General features: G+C 40.3%; 1 protein-coding gene across 1 annotated transcript in view; it reads right to left on the bottom strand.

Annotated features, from left to right (window-relative positions):
• Positions 1 to 1,040: 1,040 nt before the first annotated feature.
• The window catches only part of nphs1 (NPHS1 adhesion molecule, nephrin), a 28,705-nt gene continuing 8,938 nt past the window's right edge, over positions 1,041 to 20,807 (bottom strand). Inside the window, 27 exon segments of the mRNA XM_055164084.1 lie at positions 1,041 to 1,363; positions 1,500 to 1,642; positions 1,718 to 1,796; positions 2,897 to 3,023; positions 3,311 to 3,359; positions 4,643 to 4,765; positions 5,049 to 5,087; positions 5,195 to 5,376; positions 5,502 to 5,613; positions 7,317 to 7,365; positions 7,367 to 7,469; positions 7,863 to 8,019; positions 8,090 to 8,252; positions 8,852 to 8,973; positions 10,061 to 10,201; positions 10,721 to 10,858; positions 11,548 to 11,720; positions 11,857 to 11,986; positions 12,393 to 12,561; positions 12,651 to 12,775; positions 12,885 to 13,026; positions 13,799 to 13,956; positions 16,135 to 16,306; positions 16,426 to 16,547; positions 18,668 to 18,771; positions 19,726 to 19,807; positions 20,353 to 20,475. Of these exon segments, the coding sequence (XP_055020059.1) occupies positions 1,277 to 1,363; positions 1,500 to 1,642; positions 1,718 to 1,796; positions 2,897 to 3,023; positions 3,311 to 3,359; positions 4,643 to 4,765; positions 5,049 to 5,087; positions 5,195 to 5,376; positions 5,502 to 5,613; positions 7,317 to 7,365; positions 7,367 to 7,469; positions 7,863 to 8,019; positions 8,090 to 8,252; positions 8,852 to 8,973; positions 10,061 to 10,201; positions 10,721 to 10,858; positions 11,548 to 11,720; positions 11,857 to 11,986; positions 12,393 to 12,561; positions 12,651 to 12,775; positions 12,885 to 13,026; positions 13,799 to 13,956; positions 16,135 to 16,306; positions 16,426 to 16,547; positions 18,668 to 18,771; positions 19,726 to 19,807; positions 20,353 to 20,475 (3,314 nt within the window). The 3' untranslated portion in view covers positions 1,041 to 1,276.

The following is a 20,807-nucleotide window of genomic DNA, read 5'->3' as shown; positions in this document are numbered from 1 at the left end:
TGTGAGCGAACGAAGGAGGAAGAGGAATTTAGAGAATTATAACCATGTAGAATTTTATCATTATTGCTGGCCTTGACAAAGAATTTCACAGCAATCAAACAGCATGGCATTGTTGAAAGAGGGCTAAAAGCATCATAAAACATGGTACATACAATAAAGGCCTTACTAAGAAGATTGCCGGCATGTTACAGTGTCCACCAGCATCAAAAAGGTGTTCATGGGTTGATACTTAGAAAAGGAAATGACAGAACAACAGCGCTGAAATCCATCACACTGGATATTATTAGAACATCGTCACTTTGTGTTTATCACAGAGCAACAGGAACCTGAAAGAGGAAGTTTGTGATTTGTCTTAGCAGTTATAGCGGCGCTCAAAACAAACAAAAACAAAAAGTTCTGCCATGTCAAAGTTATTTTTAATGTGACTTGTTTTGACATGGCAACACATGAGCAGCCTCAAGCCACAATCTGCCTGATCAATAAGCCATAGAAATTATGTGAAATACAGAAAATTAAATAGTTTTCTGTAGCACAGCAATAATTAAATGTGTGGAGACATTTGGTGGATTTGTTATCCAGGTACTCTTTTACATCTATCTGTTAGTTCTTCAAAACTAATTATGTTTATTTGGGTGACAACAAATGAACTCAAGTATTCATTCAAAGCTATTTAAATACTGAGAGTCATACTTATCATAAATGTTGACAGAACTCGACTGAAATTTAAGCAATTTGTGAGCATGATTTTGTATTGTGTGTCTAGATACAAATATTTGATACCCTATCACTAAATCTAAGTCTAAATCATAACTATTTTGAGTATACATGTTAAAACCTAAAATAAAGCATGTTTAGGCTTTAGTGCTCAAACACAACAAATAATCAAATAGCGAAATTTACTTAAGTCTGCCACAAGGCCATACAATAAGACACAACTGCACTAAAACAAATAGAGAAGAAGGCTCGTAATGGAAAGGGCTACTGATGTCATCAGTAAAAATAGATAACACATAATTTTAGCAAATATTTTGTTTGTCATTAAATAGGATGTCTTTGACTATGGGAGTATTTACCTGGTTGACCTTATTCAATTTTTGTTCAACTTTCAAAGTCAAAACAACTCAAATATCAAAACACTTAAAGGCACTGCAAATACAATATACATTCAAGGTACACTGCTCATCAGATGGAAGATTAATTAAGTGCACTTGAGTAATAGCCTCTGTTCAATGTTGTCATCAATGTTAAGTTTGAAGAGTGATGCACCATCCTCGTACTACACCAGCTCTCCTCGGAGTTCAAAAGGAAGTTCCGAATATTTTGGTGCCTGCTGGACACTGACAGGCTTTTGCTCTTGAACAAGCTAAAACACAGATTAAGAGCATGTTACACTGCTGATGAAAGTCTACAGTGAGTAAGCTGTTCATATTATAAGAAAATTCACAGCATTAACTGGTTCAAATTATGCCTCAAATCACATGTAAGTGGTTTTTACACACCGGAGGGAAGACAGGCAGTTTCCATTCATTTCTTTGATGAGGCAATCTCTGGTCAAGAGATGGTGGAAGGGGAGGGAGAGGAGAAGTAGGTACATCCTGGTACAGAGCCAAGTCCTTTACCTCTTCATATAAATGAGTGTGGTCTACAGAATATGCATACACTTAACACAATGGAGTAAAATTGCTTGTATATGACAGACTGGTGCGTGCGTCCTTACCCGGCCTGTGGATTTCCTCCGGGTGTGGGGTGACAGGAGGTCTGTAGTCTACATTGGGGTAGTAATAATGAGGACCTTCCTGAATGAGCAAAACACACAAGAATGCAGCACTTTAGTTTGAACACAAAGGCAACAGATATAAATAGTAACACTAACTCAGTATGTTAGTGGACATGTGTAATTATTTAAAGTATTTAAGCAGAATTTATGTTTAAGAGCTCCAACAGTGCAGAATGACTTATCTTGATGATTAACTACTTCTTGTACTGGCCACACCATCTTGTCAATGGCCAATTTAATCTGCTCATGGAAGGTCTGGTCTGTACTTTAATAGGAGACCGCTAGGAATATCAGGTGCCACAGTGGAGTGACAGTGGCTCTAATGCATATTATCACTGTGTCCTTAAGTAAGACCCTCCTTGTATGAATTTGATGTGTGCATGAGGGTTCGTGGTAGTCGGAGGAGTTGATGACGTAGATTGGCAGCCTCGATTGTGTCACAGGGCAGCTGAGGCTGTAATAGTAACTTGCCACCTCATAGTATGAAATAAATGAATAATGCATGGAAATGTAAAGTGACTCTGGGCACCTGGAAAAGTACTATATAAGCACTATACTGTACATAGTATTTTAAAAAATGTAAATTTTAACTGTTAATTGTACTGAAATAACAAAAATATGCCAAGTAGTTTCTATACCAATGTGTGTGCAAAAAGGAAAAGGTAGCGAAAGAGAATCAGAAATTTGACCTTCTTGTGGGTTCTGCTTGATATGTATAGCTTTATATCAGGCACAATAAATCCCATCTCAGAGGAGATTTAAGATTTCATTATCCATTGCATCCCATGTGCCTCTATTTGCCCCACTCAACAGTTTTCTTCAAGGTTCAAATCCTTGTTGGCCTTTTTAAAGTACAAAATGATAATTTCTTCCAGATCAATGTATATTTTGAATGCTAATTGTGTAATATTGATCCATTTTCCATCGCCATGAACAGCTAGGGCTTTCATTAGATTATCTATCCATTTAGCTTGATGTGGCAGAGTTCTCCTATCCCTTTATGCCAGATCTCTTTAACCCATCCATAACCTCTTTCTTCTTTTTATCTCTTTTCTCTCCCTGCATATTTTCTCTGTTCTCTACCCCTCCTCTCCTGCTCTCTCCCTCGCTTTCTCTCACCGTGGCGTAGGATTCATACAGGTTGCTGTCTGTCTCGGATCCGGAGTCGATGATTAGAGTGCGCTGGGCAGCCTTGTTGATCTTCTCTCTGCTTTCATACTTATTGCTTACAGTTGACTGAATAGACCTGAGGGGGGAAATCAGTCTGTCATTCGCTCTTATGTTTTGATAACAATCATAATGCAATAATTCTTCACCTCCCCTATCACATCATCTAGTATATTTGTTTATTGCTGCATTGTGGTGCAAGTTTAATGGCACTAATATAAATTGATATTGACAGAAGCTTGTTGTTTTGCCTGCTTGGCTCTTTTAGCAGCCAGGGAACAGCCAATGGATCATGTCTCGGGCTTCTCAGAGTGGATTGGATGTATGTCTCTTTATTACTTTTACTACCGCAGTGCCTTAACTTACCCCTCCTCTTCTTTCTTTGCTCCATTGGGCACGGTGCCTTCCACACCCCCTGCAGAGTGAGCAGAAACACAGGGAAGCTGGCTCAGACTTAGGAAATTAGTGCCAGAAAGAGGCTCCATCTGAAGAACACTGCAAATGATCAGTGTAATGAAAAGGCGAGGGAGTGGCAGCCAGGCCAGATAGAGTTGAATACAGCACTGTGAAGATTTATAGCCACAGATGAAAACTGCAACAAACTTGTAACATTTATCTAAATTTGTACTTATTTTTTATATATACTCACTAACTTGAAAGGTGTTTTTGATTGTCATGTTTTTTTCTTTTTACATTTATATAATTTTATTATGAAAATGATACACATTTCACAAATTGCTGTTGTTGAACTCCATTTTAATTCCTTTGAGTGGGTGCTCTACTAATAAATGTGAACTTTACTTTTACTGTTATGAATGTTTGTAGTAATAATTATAGGCCAAGGAGAATAAAATTTTTGTTTATCCAGATGAAAAATTCAGGGTTTTAAAGAATTAGAAAAAATAAGTAGTAGTAGAAATGTTACACTTGCATGATGAATGTAATAGTTTTGAGTGAATGCAAAGTGCTCAAAAAGAAGTATATTGTACATTTAATTGTTGTGAGTCTTTTAACTCTGGACTAAGAGTCTGCAATAAAATTTGGATGATGATGATGACTGAGCCCCTGCTCCTTATTACTTACTTAGCTTTCAGATTTGTTCTGCTATTCTATTTGTCTCTTTGTTATCAAGAATTGTTTTTATATTGTATTCTTTGAGTTCCAGTGTTGAAGTATATTCCCTTGTGGATCAATAACATTTGTCTTTGTCTGTAAGTAGTTTCAAATTTGTCCCGCTCTCAGCTATAGAAATTTACCATCGCAAGATCCTGTTTTTGGACTTTTGAACCTAGCAGTACGTAAAAAATCAAAAGGCAGAAAAAGATGATAAAAACAGACCCTAGATAAAAGGAAAGTGGCAGTTAGAGTGAAGCGCAAATGAATAGCGACAAAGGCAAAGATGGAGGAAGGACGTGAGCCTGGCAAATGAGATAAAAGATATGTATAAAACAGTGAAGTGACAGTTGTGAGGGATGAATGTGGCAGGAGGGAGGGAGTTCAGGGAGTAAGACGAAAAAGAGGAGACAGGGCAGACGGATGGAGCCACGCGGCCAGATTGGGAGAAAGTGAGAGACAATTGCATCATGGTTGGCTGGTAATCTCTTTAGAGTTTTGTTGAAGAATCAGGACATTATTGGAGTGGGCATTGATGGAGGGAACACTTACACTGCACATAGATTAAAAGCTCATTATCCTTACCTGTGTGACCTTGCTTCTTTCTCCACTTTAGTCCAAAAAAGCAACCCAGCGAATTGACTACCAGCAAAACTCCGAAAACCACTGTGAAAACCACTGTCAGGTATGTTGGCACTGCACCTGAAACTCCCCCCACAAAAAGCAATTGCATGTTAGATTAATGTATAACAGGAAGGTAAAGTAATATTGAAATTAGAGATAGAAGACCCAAGCACTCTCTCTATTGTCTTTATTGATTAAGAACAAGGGATGAGGTAAGCGTGGGCACCATGACAACCACTGCCTTCAATAAGTAAACATTTTGAAAAGTGATGCATATATTAACATGGATGTGCCAAACCAAGCTATAATGCAAACAGTAATTTCCCCTTAAGAGCTTTTTTTTGGCAAAGTGTAATAGGATTCTTACTGTGCGCTTCTTCTGTAGGAGCAACCATTTCTGGCCAATCTAAAGAGAGACAAAAATGAGAACAAATGGGAATGAAGCCATGTTTTGCATTATAAGATTATGCTAAGTACAGTATGGGTAAGGATCTAATGTTACACCAAGCTGACCCATGGTGGTGATGGTCAGTACTGCATTATTGTCTGCATAGCCACTCTCTCCAATGGCGTTGATGGCATTAACAGAGAAGTTGTAGGTGGTATTTGGCAGTAGACCAGTCACAGTAAAAGTAGCCTCTCCGGGAGGAAACACATCCATGTACAGGAAACTGGCTGATTTGTCCCAGTGGTATCTGACAATGGCCGATTAACACAATCAGTGTTAATGCATTACACTTTCTACATTCAATCTTTTTTATTCCAAATCCTAAAACACACATATCATTACAAAGAAAAATACTTTGCCATATACAGTTACCTCACACGAAACCTTTGAGTCAATCCACCATCAAACCCAGGAATCCATTCCAGAGTGACTGAGTCGTAGGAGACACTGACGAGGCGAAAAGATGAAGGAGGGTCTGGGTGATCTAAGAGCACAAAATACACAGAGTAGAAAGAGTAAAGGTACTTGTGTGTGTGTTTTTTTTTAATACAGATGGAGAGCAGAAAGCCATGACTTGATAAGTGCTTATTTGAAAAGCCTTCAGGTGCTCCAAGGTTAAGATATGTGCTGTGAGATAATGGAGCGGTTATTTGAACAGTCTGTGAAATAACACTGGGCCCTCTGGCCTGTGATTCCTTGTGAGCGCTTTGCTGTAGAGCTCACAAGGAATCATAATGCAAAGATTAAAGTGCAGCTTTCTAGTTTCAAAACCAAGAATGTCAACAGGATGTCAAAACATGCTACAAAATTGTACTTGGTTCCTCTAATTTATTCTTATGTGAAAATATTCAGCTGGTTTGTTTAGGCTTCTAAAACTGTGCTTTGTTGTTGAATGACTAAAGGAGCATGTACCTCTACAACACTGTCGTGCCTAATTATCTGACCAACATCCGACAGTAGCTAATGAAGCCTCTCCATAACAGGAATATTTTGAACTAAGATCAAAACAATTTATGCAGGTAGTGCCTGTCTGATTAAGAGGATTATTGTGAATTTGGAAAGTAACATAATATGTTTAGGGTGGAGAGAAAACAGACACATAGCAACTAAGGAGAAGGATGCTGCATTGGTGTTTAGCTCCGGGCGGCTGCGCTGTTTACACAGTAAATAACCCTCTATCAGCTCCACTCATAAGATTTCAGGGCAAAAAGGGTCAGTCTTATTTGGATTGAGTTTCCTTCAAATAAAAAAAAAATCCTCTTGGCACTTCAATGATAAGGGAGCATACATAATTTAATAACTCTGTGTCAGATTAATTATGGATATTCACAGTGTTAAAATGAAAAAAAAAAAACAGGCAGAATACAGGATTGTATTTTATGGTTTTCATAGCAAACACTTTACGTGTCCAAAGAAAGCCAGGGGCCTTTAGTGAGACGGACTGAGCTGATAATAGTGGAGCAAGGATGCAGTGGTCGCTTGAAGGCACAAAATTTGGAGCACACTGGAGAGCTGAGCATATCACTGCAGCATTATCTGTGAGAGAAGTGCTACAGGCTCCGTGATAAGGTGCAGATACAGCACAGGAAGAAGTTCCTTAAAGGGCTGACACTCAGGAGCAGCAGCTCCACTCACTTTACTGAATGTTCCATGTTCAATGGGCCTCCCACACTATTGTGATGCTGCTGGAAAAGGCTGATAAAGCTTGGACAAGACAGCACCAACACAATTATTCTGAGATGCTGCCAAATTAGAACCAAAGGAAATGTACTCCTCTGCCAAGTACGTGATATGAATAAGTCTTACATTAGCGACAGAACTCTCTCTCTCATCATTTGGCTGCTGCTTTAAGTAGCTGTGTGGGTTTGTTCCCCACTAGGTGGCAAATAGTTCTACAAAAGATCCTCTGAATATTTTGGCCAATTATTGGGTTAATTGCCTTGCCAAAATCTCACAATAAATCTGGCACTCATGAGCTAGTATATTTTAGGTCTTTGTTCATATTACTGCTTACTTACAACTTTTGTTAGAGTTAAAAGCATACAATTACAATGCCCCAAAACAAATTAATCATGACTGCGTGCCATAGAAGGTAAGCAAGTATCTGACATACATTAGCCTATGAGCAGTTGGGGTCATTTAGTAATCTACAATTCAAACAGACTAAAAATGAAAAGATATATATACTTGTGCTGAGGAGTTGTATGTCAAGCGCGTCATCTCCGAGGGAGTTGCGTGGCAGTGCACCTGAAGACGGCATAGTCCAGCAGCGCGCTCACATTCACCACTTGAATGGTGCTGGTGTGGAAGGAGCCCTCCCTCACTGTCCTCTCCTCATACCTGCAGCAGCCATAGACATACATGCACACACACGTGTGCGCACACACACACACCCATGCACACAGAACACAGCACCAGACACAAAGAAAGAGTCAGAGATAAAGCCAGCACGGCAGACAGCAGGGATTGTGATGTCCTGCAGATTGCACTAAATCACCCAATTTCACACATCAAAGAAGCATTAAACAGGTATTTGCATAGTGAAAAGCAAAGAATTAAATACCTATGAATATCGGAAAAAAATGTTAGAAGTACATCAAGATATTATACCCAGTTTCCTATTATTCAGTCAGTTCATTTATTACCAAATGCAATATATGGTTATTCTAATGAAATCTACAAATGCCAAAGAAATAAAATAAATAAAGCTATTGAGATCATGTGGTCTCTAACCTGGGGTTTTCAAAGTCCATGAGCATATGGTTTTTCTCCCAGATGAAATCGACATTTGGGATACCCTCAGCCCGGCACGCCAGCTCAGCAGTGGTAGTACCATCTCCTCTACTGGCCACTTTCCTCCACTGAGGCCCCTTTTGAATGATCGGTTTAACTATATAGAACAAAAAGAACCAGTGGTTATTGTTTTGGCAATTACAATCTAAGTTCACAAGCCAGCTCACATTGCACTACCAGCTGCACATCTGTACTGCCAGGGGGCGCAATTCCATTATTGGCAATGCACTGGTAAAAGCCAGCATGTGCTCGAGTCACGCCATGAATGGTCAGCAGGCTTGATTCATCTTCCTGAGTTTCCTCTCCCATCTCCTCCACCTCCTCTTCTCCCTGTGGAAGACAAAGCGACTGGGAATGAGCCTGGGACAGCAGCTATCCCTCACTGCCTTTGCACCTTTTCCTGAAGTCAAGGGGCACACCAGAAGCAAGACAAGCGCACATCAGGGCCAGAAGTGAGCGGCCAAACCGTCATGGCTAAAGGCGGCAATGAAAAGGGCAGGAAAGAACTAGGTTTGAGGACGGAGAATGATAATGCCATAGGTCCACAGGGAGAATTGCAGACAAAGAAGAAAGAGGGGGGTTTGCAGGTTAAAAGCAAGACACACAATACTGCCAGAGGCTGGGTAAGACCAAAGAAGGCATCAGTAGATACAGGGACCAGAGCGCATTGACGAATGTGCCCTTTAGTCACGCAGCAGTAATGAAAGCTATTTTTCTGGATTTGGTCTGAGCGCTGAGCAGGAAGAGGTGGGGTGGAGGGATAGTTAGGGCTGGTGAAATATGGAGCACCTATGCATTTAGAGAGGCCAGTGATAAACGGTGTGAATGGCTAAAATAATAGAAAAGAAGCCAGGTAGCAGAAAGATAATTCAGCAGAAGGATGCTTCATTCTGCTTGTGTGTACGTGTGCGGGTATATTTAGCCCTCACCAGCCATTTCCAGGAGAACATGTCAGATATAATGGGGTTAGCATCTGCCACACAAATCAGATCTGCAGTGTCCCCGAGGTTCACATATACAGGGTCTCTCTCTGCTTTAACGCTGGGAGCATCTGAGTGTAAGAAAAGAGGACAAGACTTAGGAACAAGCAAAGGTTAACATGCCAACGTGAGCCAAATCATTTGCCGAGCCATTAAACAGACACGTTGCATCGAAATAATTACTCTTACACTCGTTTACCTTTGAACTGCTTCATAACGGTGCTCTAATTGGCCTCAGCATTTCAGAAACATTAACCCCCATGTATAATGGAAGACTGCATTGTAAGAATAGTCATGGCCCTCAAATGAAAGTGTAATGTGCATCTAAATATACTGAACTGGCAGATTCACTCTGTATCTTTATCGTGGCATTTCCACTTGACAATGTTCTAACTGCACAGCTCCTCTGCTTTTCCGGCCTTTTCTAGTCTTCATCCTTAGTCACCTCTACAAACTTTTAATACATCCCCAGAGAACCATCTCCTTGGAACAATAAGGCCATTAGTGCCCACTTGTCTAAACCTATGTTCGCACTAGAAAAACAGCAGTGGAAAGCACAAGAGGGACATATCTCAGGGTTGGTGGGTTCCAACTATATTGGCCTCTTAACCAAGACCGACATTGTTAAGTGGGCTACGCTGCCACCCATAAAAGCTACTACAATTCTCCATACATAATAAATATCTACAACTGTCAGAGTCAGTCAGATCAGGACAGTGGAATCCATTAGGCATGTACCATGGGCTTTAGTAAAACAGACAGACCTACATTTTCAACACTTCCATTATTAAATCATCAGTAAAGGAGTAGTGGACCAGGTGCTCCAGGCTGGGCCTCGGGCAGCTATGGGGGTCTATGGCCTTGCATGGAGGCCTAATGAATGAACCATGTGGGCTGGATCGGCTCAAAGTCAGTCCTGCTGTGGAGCTGTGTACAGATGTGTACAGATTCTCTCTAGCTGGAATAGAGAGAGAGAGAGCAACTTGCCCCATATTTAATAATATATTTATGATCACAGGCTAAAAACTCTAGGGAAAAACAATTCAATGATATTAGGTCAATTTAAAATTTAAGTTATTTAATGAAAAAATATAACTACATTTTCTGCTGGAGCAAGGAAGTTTTATTATGTGTGGTGATGGACCTGTAAAATCTTACATAGCACGTCCAGCAGAACCGTGGTGTGGCTCACACCTTCCTGATTTGTACATTCAATTTTATAAGATCCGGCTTCTCTCCTCGTCACATTTTCGATCTCCAGGGTGAACTCATTTGGCCAGTGGAAGCGCACATCCCTTCCTGTGTAAAAACATTACACACACACAGACCAATGGTAAATTAAGCATTCATTACACGCTCATCAACTGCATGTCCTCTGGCCACTGGTCTCTAAGTGACATCTAATCCTGCATTATTGATTGGCCTGGCTGGATTCCCACATCAAGGCAACAATAGGCTGAGTGAGAGACACCCTCTGTGCAACAGTGCTTCAACTTTTAATACATTCAGGATATAGAACATTTAGACAAATTTATGTATGATGAGAGCAAACATATTTAAAAAAGCAGCTTGGGCTGCAGTGACGCCGGCCTGGAGGAGAAGCCAGCTTTCGAATGGCTGCGTTGTATTCAGAGAGACAGCAATCCTCATTTAGACTGCATACATTAGAGCCATAATGAGAATCACATTTGGCAGGGTCCCATGCTGGCTAACCTGCCATGTTTTATTCAGACCCTGAATGGCAGAGCTGAGTGCTTACTTGCTGGCTCAGCTCAACTAGGAGCTGGTTTATAGAGCCATCACACAGCCCTAGATCACCTTTGACCAGCTCCCTGCGGTGCTGCCAAACGCAGGAGACCTCCTCTGGGTTCGCTGAGACCAGCAGTGGGATGGTTGCCATGTAGTCCTCCACCACCTGCACCTGCGTTGGCTGGTCCGAGCTAAACTCAGGAGGGTCTGACAGAGAGAAAACACATAGAAATGGTTCAGTTGGAGTTGATTCAGAAATGCATGAGACAGTCACAAACTTATGCCCACAGTAACACAGCAAGTGAGCAGCACAAAGGAAGGAACACATAACATGTTAGGCACAAAAGCAAAGGGAGACAATAATGAGACTCAACACAATAGAAAGTTGACATTCACCAATGATTTCAGATGTAACCAACTTTAGACTGGTGGATGATGGGGTGTGTGTGGCCGCCCGGATGGCACAGGGACATGCATTAAAACGATAAGTGACAGTAGTGTTGTCCAACGTCAGCTCGGCACAAACACACACTGACATTCCTTCATGCTCACACACAGTCACAGGCTTTGAAGCAGTGGCTGGCTGCTGCCTGTGAAATGGCATCAAAGACAAACATGGCCAAGCAGCAAAGCAAATGCACAATTAGGACACACTGCCGCAGAGCTCCACGGACTCACAAATCACAACAAAGGTTCCCAGTAAACAAAAAAACATACACACACACATAATACAATACAGTGACGTGAGCACAGGATAAAACCAACAAAGCAGCAAACATCTGCACCATTATAGATCATCATTATGCATCGTTCATCTCTTGGCCTTTTGCCAGAAAAAAGAGAGATTAAAAACAAGGAAATGAAAAAAAGATAACCCATAATTCAAATCTACTTACAAAGCACATTGAGCTTCAAGAAGGTTTTGGCTCCCTCAGGTAGTTCAGCACTGTGAGACTGGCAAATTACCCTCTGATTGTGAAGTTGTGAACTCACATTCAGTGACAGCAAACTGCTCACTGAAAAGCCACCATACTCTGCCTTCCTATGAGGCTGATCCACCCCTTGGAACCTAGGACACAAACACCATCCAGCAGCAATCTCATTAAGAGGCAAGGTAGGGTTCAATAAGCAATCTTGCACATTTGCATATTTAGCAGGATAACTATCAGACAGTTCCAATAAAGGATCACTGTGATTAGCCAAACCTTTGTGTGCCCAGGCTCCAGGAGATATTGGATTTGGGATTGCTGCTTCCAGAATTGCACTCTAAAGTTACAGTCTGGCCCTGATAAAAGTGGTCGGCGTTAGCAGTGATTTTCATTGATATAGCTGGAACTGAAGAAACAAACAAACAAAAAACAAAACAAAAAAGCAAAAAATTGTTTAATGTTTAATTTATTTTTGATTAAGAGTACACCACCTACTTTTCTCCATAAAAATGTTATTTCTTTGGCTGGAATGTATGGCTTTAACTCATATTTTGCATTTATTAAGTGAAAGGTGTTTTAATTGCTTGAAAAACACGCCTTTACATTGAACAGGGTTTTCTTCCGCACAGATCTGACCTGTAACTTGTCACCTGCTTTTCTTCATGGAGATCATTTTAATGTGGAACAATCCAGGCAAAGCAGCAACATATCAATGGAGATGGAGGTGACGGACCCTCCACAAGAAAAGTGACAAAGTGGACCTTTAATCCATCTGTCAACTGTCATGATATAGTATGTGTATGGCAACTCACAAAGAACCTGAAGCCTGATTTTGGCAGAAATGGTCTTCTTTGCTTCATTTGTAGCATCACAATGATAGAATGCCATGTTATCACTCGCAGACAAGACAAGAGGGAGCTCTCGAGTCACACCTTTATCAAATGAAGTCGATCTAAATGCATTTTGTACAGGCTTTCCATTCTGTTATAAGAAAGAGTGCTGTTAGCAATGAGCACCAACACAATATACAATACACCAAGGCAAGCCCATATACTGCGTAATAGTCTAACCTTGTACCAGTGCAGGTTGCCAGGTGGATTTCCTCCTGTTGAGAAACAAACTAGTCGCACTTTGGTTCCAGCAAAGAGAGGGATGTCTTGAGAAGGGCCATCAATCCACACTTTTTGAGGGGGGTCTGTTTCGAACAACAATTTTTCTGTATTTTTATTTAAGTGTTAGGGGTGATGTGAAGCAATGGCAACCTGAATACTGACTTTTACTCATACAGTTTTACTACTACTCACAGTAGACAGTAATTTCAACATTTTCAATTTTGGAGACCTTTGTAGCCCTGTTAAAAGCTTCACAAGAGAGTTTCATGCCATTGTCTTGCTTGGAGACCTGATAGGTCAAATTAGACAGGGTTGTCATCCCACCATTTTCTCCCTAAAAAGACACAAAAGCAACTATTACAAATTGGTTGGTGGCATTTATAATCTAGGAAGAGGAAAAAACACAGAGAAGAAAAACAAGCCATGCTGAAGGGCCTTTGAAAATACAGATGGCAAATTAGCTGCTGTAATAACCAATCCTGCAAAAGGCCTATAATAAATAAACATATTCATCTGACTCCAGTCGTTTTGCACCTGCCTGGCTGTGGCCATGCCTGTGCAGCACATCTTCTTATTAAAACTATTATTGTGGTGATTACTGTAAAAGCCCCAGTCTGAAAGACTAACAAAGACGCTGGACAGGAGCGTCAGTCTTCATTAACCTCACACTGTTTCAGATGCATTAAAGCTCACATACACACAGTGAGTGCCTCGTGTAAGATCAAATGGAAATGCTGCTGCCAGATGAATAAAGAGCTTGTTTAATAAAGCTCATCTTCTGTGTCAGCTTTTATTCACTTTGATCATATTAGTACACACAAAAGAGGAGAAGAGCAGCAGAACGGTCTTTGTGTTATCATTGCCCAGTCACTGTAGAGATGCAGTCACCCTATTCAGACTTTCATGGTCAGCCATTTCACCTCATCAACAGATGTGGACATGAGGTCAAATTTCACACTGTTTTTATACTTGACTTCACTAGAAGGCCTTTTAATGATTGCCAGACTCTGGCAGACTCAGTTTGAAAAGTCTGACATGATCACTATTTGAAGCTCAAAATAAGCCTGGTGTTAATTTAATGTTAATTTTAAGAGAAGTGGACGTACCTCTTCCATTATGACAGCTGTTGAGTTGAGCTCTTTGTTGCCCAGCCACCAGCGGATTTGGACCGGGGGATTACTTGATGCAGCAAAACAGTTCAGATTCAACTCCTCACCCTCAGTGGCCACAAAAGAGCCCAGCAGTTTTACCTCCGCAGGGTCATCTGTTAGACAAGAAAGAACCAACAAACAAAAACAGCATCACTGGCAGCATCATCCCACGATCATATTCAGCAACTAAATACTGTGTTCAGTGAAGGTGCTTCTATTCTTGTATGTGAAATTTATCAAGAAAATAAGTTTGATGTAGAAAATCACTTTGAGTGGCAACATGTTTTCTCATGAGATTTTAAGTATGGTTCTAATGACAGGAGAAGACAGAGTACAAAACTACGGGCACACAGATGCACGAACCCTTCAGGGAACAAAGAAGAGGAACTGAGCTGGCAGACATGGTGAGAAAGAGGGCATCATATATGTAAATATTTTGTATGTAGCGCTCTGGATAATTATGTGGAAAAAAAGTTTATATACTCGGATACAATACAGCAGGTATACAAGTGGTTTACTTTTATTGTACACCAGTGACACTAATATTGTGCCCTGAAGCTTCTTACAATGCCTAAAGCACAGTGAGGCAGGAGCAGTTCTTTCTCAGCATCTCTGCAGGGCACTGGGGCCTTTGGGAGGTTGGCATCCTGACAAAATACACTGTACTGGAGAGACTTCACTCACCGTTTTTTTTAATAACAAAAACATATATTTATTAAGAGAGTTATTCAGTTCAAAGCAATAATTTGCATACACCACTAGCATTAATCAGCATTTAGCAAACTCATATTTTCAGCTGCCTGGCTCTGTAGTGGAAATTAGGTTATAATTAGAGACTATTCTATTTGTTGCTGCTGAGAGAAATATTTTATACTTACTTAAAAAAAAAAAAAAAAAAAAAAAACAATCAGCATTACTATTGTATGTGTAGGCTGCATAGCCAGAGGAGAGCGCTGGAGCAAAATTGGCAAGTTTCTGTGAAAAAGCACACGATGATATTAATCTGCAACAGACTCCTCCACCATAATAACCATTAGTTTTCATTAATGATATTAGCATTAGAATTTATGCTGAACGGCAAAAGAATTAGTTTTGGAGGTAAGTCTCTTATTATACTCCTCTCCCTCATGCCCATATGCTTAATAATCCATCGCTTCGAGCCCTGGCAAGGATTTATGCAAGTAGAGCCTCCACAGCTGGTAGCAGAGAAACTGTGTGGAAGTAGGTTAGGCTACTAGATCTGGGTCCATTTGACGTATGCATATCTGTTTTTAATAATACAATTTGATAATTGTAATTTAATGCGTATAAGAATATGCATGTACAGTCTCAGGCCTTTATGCTTCTGTCGCTGCTCTGCATGAAGTTGCTTTTTGCCTCGATGTAACAATTTGTTAGTTATAACAAATACAAAAACAAAAAACATACTCCTAACGCTAAGATTTACCTATAAAGTTATTTCAGGATCGATGACACTGACGTCTACTCTTGCTAAGCCAAGACGTGCGAAAACATTTCCTAACGCACCGCCATACTGAAGCCAAGTTGGTAAAGTACAAATGACAACTTTAAAGGAAAATGTATCCTTAGCTTAAAAATTATCGTCTTTTTTTCTATATTTACAGTAATATTACTCATCTTTGGAAAATACAGAGAACTCTTTATGCCTGAAATAGTTTGATTGTAGTGAATTAGACAACATATTTTTATGCTAATGATAAATAAGTAGCAGTCTCAGTCATAGCATAAAAAGCTCACCTGAGAACCAAGATGTTGACTTTAGTAGTAGTAGTGAGTTCTAGTAAGCTAACTAACTTACCTGTGACCGTCAATGTTGCTGTCACTGATGTCCATGAAAATTGGGTAAACTAGCAACAAACTGTACTAAATTCAGAGAAAATTTACTTAAAACAATATTTCTCAAGTCTAAGTCCAAAGTAGAAGTCCAAAAAACTACTCCTAAAGTAACTTAAGTTAAAAGTAACTGGACGAAACATCTGATTTGTCATTTAAAGTTAATGCATTTGCGAGGATGAAACATGAAATAGTACTCATGTCTGGTATTTTCACAGTGGGAAGAAAGTACAATATCTGTAAATAAGCATGAATGAATTGGCATTGACAGCAATGAACCATGGATAGACTCTACCTACCTTACTCAGTGCTGTAGATGCTAATTATGAAGAGCCTTTGAATATCATCATGGTGCATAATTGTGTTAGTAACAGTCACTAGTGTGCAGTGTGAAAGTACTAGTGTTGACAGTTGTTTTTATCAACTTTTTCACTCACAGATCACAGTGAGGGTGCGGCTGGTGGACAAAGGGGATGCGGAGACAAGATTGGCACTCTCACAGCCCAGTACCGCTTGGTTGTCTGCTGGACGAATTTTCAGATACAGAACACTTTTGGATGTATGAGCCATGGCATCTTCCTCCCAAGTCTTCAGCACAACCTCCCCATCCTGTCAAGTAAGATAAATAAAAAAGTATCCTCTATAATTGTTAATAACCTACTTTGTAAAGTATAGCTTGCTTTCATAACCAAAAATGTGACACTGATATATGCCACTATGCAGTTTACCTTAGTCCACTGCAGATTCGCTAGGGGGTTTCCAGACTGACACACACACTCCAACACCAGTGTTGTCCCAGCTCTGACTTCCTGTCTCTCCAAGCCCAAAATAACTGGAGGCTGAGGTGGAACTGTCAAGAACCATAGTAAAAACGAACTTGACAAAGGAGAATTGCACATAGGGGTGTCGGAAACAAAAAAATAATAACAACACAGGCAGGAGAAAGAAGGTGTAATCTTATTGGTGGATTCACCCCTAGTGTGACATTGAAAGACTCAATTAACAGGTATAGAAATTTTATTTCAAATTTCACAACCATGACCTATAAATATAGTTCTAACAGACAATCATTGTAATTGTTGATTTATGCTTGATTACAAAAACATTTGACATAATAGCCATTGTTGTTTACATTTGATGTTGGTTAGTTTGGTTTTCAACATGAGTACACAATTAGAAAGTCTCAAATGAGTCTCTCATTTAGGTTTAAACGCCAATATTCAGTGGTTTAAACCTAAAGGAATTTCTAATCTGAATTCTCAGTACCAAACCCCTGCACCTGCAGCCAATTATTAATTGCTGCTAGTGCAGCCTCTGCAGCTCAATGACTGAATTCTTGAGGGTTTGAGCCTTAACATAGAGACATGCCCTGTATTAGCTATATTGAGCAAAACTTAAGCCGGTTAAAGCACTGGCAACCCAGGTTCAGTTGTGATTGTAGTTCCCTTTTTAAACCAACAGGAACGCGCAAACTACCCTTCTTTAAGGTGAAAGCTCCAAATTTGTTAATATAAAAGTAGTAAATTGGATACAGTGTAGAGGACTGTATTGGGTGCAAGCATTAGGCATTAAGGAAGCAGTGAGCTGTATCCAGTCCATAAAGCAAAATAACAGATGTTCAAACAGTAATAAGGCAACGTGAAATATGAATAGATTACAGCCTCCTAGAATAAAATATATGCAGTAAAATAAATTAGGGGAGGACGGGTCTTTGTTATTGCTGCAATTCGTTTTGGAGAGCAGGCTTGCAGACCCCAGACCAGTGTGACAAATTGCTACCTTGCTAACAATCTGGCTGGCTGAAAATGGCCACAGAGCTGGGTTTGATGTGCTGGCATGCTGAGTAAGACTGCAGCGGTGGTCCCAAGTTCTGCAACATTAGCACTTAGTACACAGCCCTCCTTAATACAGAGGGGGGAGAATGGCAGTGTGCACTTATTGGCAATTGTTAAATGTGTAATGTGGAGGAGTATAGAGACAACATTGTGGTGTCTAGTCAGCCTGTAGATAATATCCCAGTGAGCAGAGGAGGAACAGTTTTTGCCCAAGGTGCCAAGCGTCCTGCTTGACTTTAATCAACAACATGATTTAGACTTGGGCAGGAGCAGGTGGGTAGACTCTCAAGCCTTAGCAATCAATTATTTTAACTGAACAGCACAGAAGCAGAAAAATGTAAAATCTGTAAACACAGCTTTGTGTGTGTACAACAATATCCTCTATTGTTTGCTTCACAACAAGAGAAATGAAAAATACAAATTGAATGTGGTTATAACTCTTATCAACTCTATCTTATTGTGCTGCTGCACGATTTTTAATATCAACTTACTGTGCTTGTGATAATAACAAGAAAGTCTTTTTTATGCAGAGTTTTAATTTTGAACTAATCAATATGTTTCTTGTATCACATTTTAGTCTGCTTCTACAAAATAATTTACTTAATAATATGTTTTATCAACAGTAGGTAATACTGTGACAACTATGCCTGTAGACAGACTTAAAGGGAACTTGTGTTTTGCTAAATTTTACTTGTAGGAGCTTTGAATAATGTTGTAATGGTTTTCCCTCATCATTAGCTTTCTCAAAGTTGTATATTCATTGATTCATGCATGTTTGAGTAATCTTGTGATGTCCTGCATTTTAGGCATCACTTAACTTCTTCATTCTTCTCTGCCCTAAATGATTCACTTTGAACAGTTATTGTACCCTTTTGCTGTTCTTGTCCTTTGGAGCCCAAACCACTAGAGACACCCTGGAGAACCAGAGGCAGTCACACTGATGCTTTGCCCTAAGTAGTGAAGTGCGACTTTGCCTTCAGGTCGAATATTTCTCTTTGGACCACTAACGCAGACTGAGTGCACAAGTCTAGGTACCCTTGGGGCTCCCTCTGGGTCCTGCATAGTGTTTCACATTATTGTGTACTTGAAATAGGCTGGTTGTTGGTTGCACTGAAAGAGACAGGTTGACACTCACAGTACACATTCATAGTCATTGTAGCTTGCACGGCACTGGAGTGGGCAGAGTTTTTGGCATGACATGACAGCTGGCGTCCGTTGTCAGAAATTAAAGCTGTGATCCTGGAATGAGAAGGTTAAAGTTAGGGCAGTGCAATTAATCAAATTTTAATCAAGTATTAGTCATTGCTAATCGTCAGTGAAATGTTTGGGTCTTTGGTCCACAGCCAATCCTCTGTTAGTAGAAGCTTGTGGTTTGGAGCTGAGTTCAGACTATGGAGTGAGAATTTTGAGAATTGTTTGTGTTAAAAGGCAATGATTAAAAGTTTGTATTATTTTTTATATTCACGTGAATAATGTTGAAACCCAGTGAAAAAAGGTATACTTAGATTATAGTCCTCCCATTGGAACATTTGTGCATTTAACTCATCCTTCAAGGAGCACCTGGCTGGAGGATTAGTCCATTGCGCATGTTTTAAGTTAGTTGAGGGGTGTGACAGTGCTAAAAGCATGAGTGAATTGCTCCAGTAAGTCTCTTTATAGTCACAGGCATTGCAGTGCATCTATAGCCTGCCTGGTTTATTTTCCGCATATATCTTCTACATCAAATTATAGTGCAATGTCAGCTGTACCAATCACACATGGCCCACTGCTGCGTGCGCTCAGTGTGAACAGAGGAGTGAGCATCAATATTACTTAAGACCTCGGCCTTTCTATAATACGGCTTGAACAATGTTGCAGCTCCTCGCAAACCAATGTTATCTCAAAATATGACAAGAGGTTATTATTTCTGACGCTGAGGAGACGGCTAGGATAATAAGAAATCTATGGCCTTGGTTAATGTATAGCCACCTGGCGAAGCTGCAAGGATCAGATGTATCTTGCTCACCAACATTGTAATTTTGTGCATTTGACAAAAGTTAATTCAGTTGCGTGCTGCCAAGTAACAGTTTGCTGGGTACAGAAATCCATTGTACTGACTAAGACAAGAAAGCAGGGGGAAAACAAAGGCAGGGTTTGGATGAGATTGAGCGGGTCGGTGAGGAGAATGAGTCTGGCAGGCGGACGAGCACATACGTTACTTGGGCACGCGTGTTCAGGAGCTTATCCTTTGAGCCAGACATGGTGAAAGACTCTGCACCTGTCAGCTCCACTCCATCTGCAAGACACAATGAGCAATGGGCCCATAAGAAGCAGCACAGGACGGCTGGTAAATGCGCTAGCGTGAACAGAAAACACCATTGTTATTCTATGCTAAATACAAGGAAATTACAAACGCGGCAATGTGGAAAGCTGGTTTAGCAGACATCCGTACGCTAGTGACAATGTAATGCTGAGAATCTACGTTTGCATTTGCAAAAATCATATAAAGCTGGATTTTTTTCTGCTTGCAGATTTTGCATAGAAAGTTTGGAAAAAAATGTAGAGATTTCAGAAGGTTGTCATCTTACATGAATAGATGTTTTAAATTCAGATGACCCTGGCTTTATCCTCCCACTCTGCCCCAAACAACTCTGTTTTTCCAAGAATGTATTTATTTATTTTGAGATGAACTTGCTTGGTTGTTTCCTCTGTTTTTTGTTAGAGAAATCAGGCTGTGACCTATAGAGAATTTGAATGTATAATACAATAGAGCCCTCTCTGTCTCAGAAGTGTCCGGCTGGATGTCTCTCTCACATTACCAGAGGTGAAACTCGGACTCACCTTTGTAAAGTGTGATTTCAGCCTCCGGCTTTGCATCAGGGACAACACAGATGACAGAGTACTTCTTGCCCGCCACCCAGTACTGTAGCATGTCCATCTCAAAGTACGGCTCGGAGGGAGGAACTGCATCAGAAGGACAGAAGCTCATGTTTTATATTCGTCACGGCAACTAACATATTATTCATCACATTAAATTTGGGTTCAAATATGCAGCTGCTATCACAGACGACGAGGTGTCACGCTGTCAGTTTTTGAGTGATTTACTACAGTTAGCTTTGCTGTTGTGTCAAGTTAGAATACAAATTGTGGACATGAAGAGCATACAGTGTTGAAATAGTGGTGAAGCTGAACCAATGCTAATCTATCATAACAAACAACAAGCTCTGCTCTCCTCAGATCAGCCCCAAGCTAAATATCTGCTTTCTCTGCTGATCAAAGCACTCTTTGCTTCTCCA

Source organism: Boleophthalmus pectinirostris, unplaced genomic scaffold, assembly GCF_026225935.1.
Source record: "Boleophthalmus pectinirostris isolate CB_2022bp ecotype Guang Dong unplaced genomic scaffold, ASM2622593v1 HiC_scaffold_6, whole genome shotgun sequence".
In the NCBI taxonomy this organism is placed as follows: domain Eukaryota; kingdom Metazoa; phylum Chordata; class Actinopteri; order Gobiiformes; family Gobiidae; genus Boleophthalmus; species Boleophthalmus pectinirostris.
The sequence above is the reverse complement of the archived record's forward strand: the minus strand, read 5'-3'. Positions and strand labels throughout refer to the sequence as shown.